This window comes from Meleagris gallopavo, chromosome 9 (assembly GCF_905368555.1).
Source record: "Meleagris gallopavo chromosome 9, MGAL_WU_HG_1.1, whole genome shotgun sequence".
Classification (NCBI taxonomy): domain Eukaryota; kingdom Metazoa; phylum Chordata; class Aves; order Galliformes; family Phasianidae; genus Meleagris; species Meleagris gallopavo.
In genome coordinates this window covers 3,638,182-3,644,181 of record NC_139412.1, presented here as the reverse complement: position 1 = coordinate 3,644,181, position 6,000 = coordinate 3,638,182, and the positions used below count along the sequence as shown (strand labels likewise).

Sequence of the window (6,000 nt, the reverse complement as noted above, 5' to 3'; positions counted from 1 at the left end):
TGGCATGGCATGAATACACGAAACGCTGGACCAGTGCTGAGTCCAGTGAGTCCTTGTGATTGTTGTATTTAGAGAGCTCACACGGCGCAGAGGGGTTTCAAAATACGCCGACAGAGATAGCGTGTTTGCCACCTGAACACAAGGAATCCACTCGGCGTGTGGAGCACCACGATGAGCCCGGCACCAAAATCTGGGGGTCGGGTGGAGAAAAAAGCGCAGCGGGAGCGGGACTGGGGGTGAGCACAGCACACGGGCACAGGGAGGGCCGCGGGACGGACTGGACTCTCTTCAGCGGAAAGGCGATCCGCAGGTTCAGGCCCGTACGTGCGGGGTGACCGCGCGGGACGAGCCGAGCGGTGCGGGCCGGCTCCAGGACCATTCGCTCCGATACCGGTACAGCACCTGCGCGGCAGCGCGCACGTGGAGCACCGCGGCACCCCCCCTTCGGCGGCGCCGGGCCCGCGGCGGGGCGGAGCGCGGGGCGGGGCCATGCCGAGCCGGGGCCGGGGGGGGCGGGCGGCGGCGCGGGGGCTGCCGGGAAGGGCCGGCGGCGGCGGCGGAGGGGCGATGGCGGCGGAGCGCGGCCGGGGCGGCCCCCGGCGGCGGTGGCGGCGGCTGTGAGCGGCGAGAGCGGTCGGCGGCGATGCGCGGCGCTCCCGGCGATGATGGAGGACCGGTCGCACAAGGTGCTGCTGGCGCTGGTGATGCTCTTCCTCTTCGCGGTGATCGTGCTGCAGTACGTCTGCCCCGGCACCGAGTGCCAGCTGCTGCGGCTTCGCGCCCTCAGCCCCGCCGCGGCCGCCGACCCGTACCGGGCGGAGGACGAGACGCCGGCCCGCTTCGTGCCTCGTTTCAATTTCTCCGCCGGCGATTTGCTGCGGAGGGTGGACTTCAACATCAAAGGGGACGACCTGATCGTCTTCCTGCACATCCAGAAGACGGGCGGCACCACCTTCGGCCGCCACCTGGTCCGCAACATCCAGCTGGAGCAGCCCTGCGAGTGCCGCGCCGGGCAGAAGAAGTGCACCTGCCACCGGCCCGGCAAGCGGGAGACGTGGCTCTTCTCGCGCTTCTCCACCGGCTGGAGCTGCGGGCTGCACGCCGACTGGACCGAGCTGACCAACTGCGTGCCCTCGGTGGTGGACAGCAAGAAGGAGGTGCGGCTCCGGCCCTCCAGGTGAGAGCTGCGGCGGATGGGAGCGGGCTCGGGGCGAACAAAGCCGTTCCCCCGCGCTGTGCTCTGAGCGTTTAAATGATAATGACCCGCAGGCTGCCGCAATTAGAAGGAGCTTAGCGAGCTGCCGACGGCGTTGTGGGTCGGGCCCGGGTTGCCGTGGGGCTCCTCGGGCTGCCCCGGGGCTCTGGCGCATCCCCTGGCCGTGCTGCAGCTCCGTGTGCCCCGAGGATGAGTGCTGCTGGGAAGGGCTGAAGTTTAGGTTATGCGAATGTTGTCAAAGCGGGGGTTGTTCTGCGTCTGAGTGTTAGCTGTAAATATTTGTGCTGCCCTCCAGCACTAACCCTGTTTATTTTGGGTTTGCGTTTTGGATTTTGACAGCGCTGCTCTCTTTACCCCTGCACTTTCCATAGAAGTTGCCAACCGGACCGCAGTACACCTGGCTGCCCGGCCAGAGGTGCCCCTGCATTCCCAAAGCTCGTTCCACAGCACTGCGATGGTCACAACACGCAGCCCGTCCACGGCTGAGCGCTGTGCAGCACTGCGGTTGGGGTTTAGGTGTCCCTTCCCATTGCTTCTCTGAGAAATGAGGAGCTAAGGGTGTCGGTCCTATTGTGCTGGGAGATTAATGGCAGGTCCCCTCACAATAAGGGTGCTGGTATACATCATGCTGTCTGAAGTCAAGTCTGAGAACAGATCTGCTTGAAATAGAGTGCGATTTCTTTCTAGAATTCCTTTTATATAGTGTGACACCACACTGCCATCTAGTAGAAAAATGGTTAGCGTCGTTATCTTTCTGTAGCCAGGATGAAGCTCTTCCTGAGACTCAGCTATTGTGATTCTTGCTCTTTTGTTTTCCTCCCTTCTTCAAAATTCAATTGTTTTTGTGGCACTCCATTTGCAAGCATCAGGAGCGAATTCGTTGCCCTCTGGGCATATTATCTCCCGAGTTTCCCAGGCTATGTACTTTATTTTACCTGTTCTATGAGCGCGTTGTTTATCAGCAGAAATGAAAACGTGTAATGCTGTCTCTTTTGCAGAGCACCTTCAAGTGAGCATTCTTTCCCCACCCCAGAGATGGCTCTGCCCTGCAAAGCTTTGGGGCACTGATTCCATTCCCTCCCCGGAGGCATTGGGTCCCCTTGGTGCTCAGGGTTAGTCAGAAAGATGGGACAGCCCTTGTCCTGGGCTGTGTGAGGCTGGGCTTGGAGAGCTGAGTTTTTGTCAGTGGCTTTTGGCTTTGATGGATTTTTTTTTTTCCTTTTTGCATTACTGAATGTGCTTTTCTGAGTCAATGTAGAAGTGTTACATGTACCTTCCCAGCAACGCAGCGTGATGGTTCCTTGTCCAGCAAAGCCACGTGTACCATCAGAAGTGGCTTTGTGAGGCCTCTTGACTTGAGATGGAAACCCAGAGAGGGGAAGAAGATAAAGCTGTGATGATTTTGTGTTAGGTAGAGATCTGCTCTCTAAAAGCCTTTGAAATTGTTACATTTTTAATAACCTAATTACACAGCTTGCTTAGTAGCTACAGTTATTCTCCCAAATAATGTCTTGACAAGCAATTATTTGGACTGCAACTTCTAAATGTTTAAAAATACAGAGGGAGGCATTCTTAAATGAACAACAATCCCTTCAGGTCTTTCTGCACATTTTAACGTCCAGTCTTTAATTTTATTTTGCATTCTCGATTTAGCAACGTTCAGCTGACAACCAGTTAATTAGCACCTATTTGGAGTGCCGGTAACGGACAGAATAATAGCTCCTTTCAGAGCGATGGAGGTGTGGGATGAGGTGGCTGAGCGGAGGAGCCGTGTTGGCTGCGGCTCTGAGCGGGGCCAGCCTGGCTGTCCCTGTGCTGTGGTGTTTGGAGGAGCAGCTTGGAGGGGGGTGGAGGAATGCAAGGCCAGGGTGGGTGCATCAGGGCAAGGGGCAGGATTCAGTCAGGAGCTGGGGAGCACGGCATCCTCGAGTGAAGCTCGGTGAGGGTGGGAATTCCTGCTTATAATGAGAGTAATTAAAAGTGAACCTGCGATAAGGGTATTTTGAATGGCTCGGCAGCTGCATTTGGTGCTTTGTAGTTACTGTATCCTGGCTGCCTAGCCTTGTCTGGGAATAGCCAAATGAGAGATAGTTGTTCCAGCAAACTTTCTGGTTTGCATCTGTATGTCATTAGTTTGCACAGAGGTTTGTGCTGAGGAGCATGGGGTGTCTGCTTGAGGCTGGTTAAATTGGCAATTTGCTGGATCATTCCCTAGGAGCCTCTGCTTTTAAATAAAAGTTCAGCCTTTGTTTAGGAAGTCCAGAAGAACCCCTGTCCTGGATCTCTAAGGTTCAACATCACCATGATGTGACCTGATGAGATCAGCCTTGGGGCTTTGCCTGGGGAGAATCTAGTTGCCTGGATCACTTCTTCTTCAGGCACCGCTCTTAATCCCATCAGTAATCTGCCTGTGTTTTCTCTGGGAATCACAGAGTTGAAATTCCTGCACTGGAGCTGTAGAAATACTCAGGATGGTTCTTAGTGATAGGTATATTTTTTTTACTTTGAATTTATCCCAACAATACTTTCCTGCCTCTGAGCATGTCAGTTACCAAAACTTGCTCTGCTTTGTAGTGTGCTCCTTAGTATGAATTAAGTATATAAATAGAGCTGCTGCCTCGTCCTCCTGACTGATGACTGCCTGTCCCTGCAGCTGACTTTGCTTTCAGTTGCCCTTAGCAAATGGGCATAGTAGGGAGCAGGAGTGCTGCAGCATTCTGAAAGCTCAGAAAAGCAAAGGGGGAAAGCACAGCCAGAGCTGGTACTTTGGGAGTTCTGGATTTGCTGCTTGGGAGACTGGTGGAGTGGGCTGATGGCAGTGGTGGAAAGGAAGGGGCTGTCTCAACCACTTGGCATCGATGGTGAGAAAGGAGAAATGTGCCTTTTCCTAGTCATGAGTGACTGACTTGGGTCACTTGATTGATTGTGGAAGCCTCAAAGCTTTTGGCACGCTGAACTGAAGCAGCATTCAAAGCAACTGTGCATGAGAGCATCCCACGACTGAGATTCCACTCGGCTCTGGCTAATTATTATGGGAAGTATCTACTGAACTTGTCTATAGCAATAAATCCAGTGGCACCGCTGCAAGAAACAAAAGGGCTTGGGGTTAGGCTGGAAAATGTAATGAGACGTGGGAGCAAATGCAGTTACCTGTGTTTTTAAGTGATGTCATGACTTTGTACCCTCACTTGGGTGAGTTGTGGCAGTGGGTAGGGGTCAGGCTGTACTTGGTGTCCCTTCTGGCTGGTATTGAAGGAAGCAGGAGATGTCCTTAATGAGCTCTCAGAAGTCTGGAGCCAGCAAGTCTGGAGGCAATGTTAGGCAGCTCATGCAAGCCTGCTGGGCCGGCAAAAGGGCTGAAGTTGCTGGCTTTGGGAGAATCTGATGCTGGCACCATGTCCTTGTATTCTGTGGCAAAAAAGCCCTGGCACTGCGTGGGTGTCCTTGCCATGTAACTTGGAAGAGTTTAATTAACATCAAGGGACATCTTATGAAAATCTAAGTAAAAGATGCATTCAAACGTTTGCCAGCGTGCTGGAAGCATTTATGGTGTTTGGCTCCTTCGATTGAACAGATTAATCGCCTCACTCTTAGACAATATGGTGGGAGTTACATTTGCAAATCTTTCTTTGGAGGTCGCATGTGGGGCTTCTTGCTGGTAGAGCCCCTGGAAGAAGGTGGCTCACTGCAGGCAGTGTGACCATCAGCTCTGGCTCTCAGCTGCTCCTGGGGCGTGCCCCGTGTTTGGCTTTTTGCAGCTTCTGCTTGAAAGGGGAAAATCCGTGTAGCAGAAGCCGCTGCAGGAATTTTGCATCAGTGCAGCATTTCCCCTGTCTACAAGGGCTTTAGGCGAGTCCCAAGGTGGTCTGATGCACAGGGCTGATAATGACGAGATTCTGTCCAGCTTTGGCAGGAGGTGGACAATTAAAAACCACTGGATGCTGATGGAGCAGAAGCCCTTTCTGCAGAGGTGCCTTCCATCTGGGGAGCAGGCATACCCTGTGCAATGTCAGGGCTGGCTTCTTGTTGCTGCTCATGCTGTGAGGCCGGTAGCGCTCCTGCATCTGGATACTGCCTGAATTAGGCAGGGCTATCGCTTAACCACAACGTTGGTGATGAAAAGGCTGGAAGTGAGCAAAAGGAGAAGGGCAGGGAGCAGCCCGCCGTGGCCATGGGGTTCCCATTCTGTCACAGGGCTGAGCTGGGCCTGGTGCGGTGTGATGGGGCAGTGGTGCAGCCTGCAGGCCGGGGGCCCTGAGGGGATGGTGGGAGCACTGCCATACTGCAGGTTGCTTGGCATAATCCCCTTACGAGGCCTGAGCTCGGAGGCCTTGGTCGTGAACTTAAATTCACGTTTTTAAAGCTTGCACGATAGCTCCCTAAATTGATGATGCCTGTTTGCAGATGGCGTTGGACTTCTTAAAGACCATCTTAAAGGGATTAAAAAAATTCATTTTCCCTATTAGGCCTTTTCAGTTCTGCTCTAAATGTTTAATAAAGCGCAAAGTGACTTTTGGTGATTTAAATGCGGCGATTTAGTGCGCGTTTCCTGTTGCCTTTTATTTTAAATTCGAAAAATTTGTCTGTGGGGGTGAGGGATGAATATACTTCTGCAATAAATAGCAAGCAGGGATGGCAGCAGAACAAGAGGCGAGGCAGTGAGGGTTCCCTGTGCTGCTTGTTCCATTTGTTATCCAGGTCAGCCCTCCCTGAAGAGCCGAGTGGGGATGGGAGCACCATAGCACAGTGCTGTTGAACGGAGACACACCATTACTTTGTATTGA

General features: G+C 53.5%; 1 protein-coding gene across 2 annotated transcripts in view; it reads left to right on the top strand.

Annotated features, from left to right (window-relative positions):
- Nucleotides 1–509: 509 nt before the first annotated feature.
- The window catches only part of HS6ST2 (heparan sulfate 6-O-sulfotransferase 2), a 102,347-nt gene continuing 96,856 nt past the window's right edge, over nucleotides 510–6,000 (top strand). Inside the window, exon 1 of one of the 2 annotated variants that reach the window (XM_085230560.1) lies at nucleotides 510–1,177. In XM_085230560.1, coding sequence (XP_085086686.1) covers nucleotides 663–1,177 — 515 coding nt within the window. In that variant the 5' untranslated portion in view covers nucleotides 510–662. The remainder of the gene's footprint in view (nucleotides 1,178–6,000) is intronic. The other variant, XM_003208331.4, reaches the window with a different exon arrangement.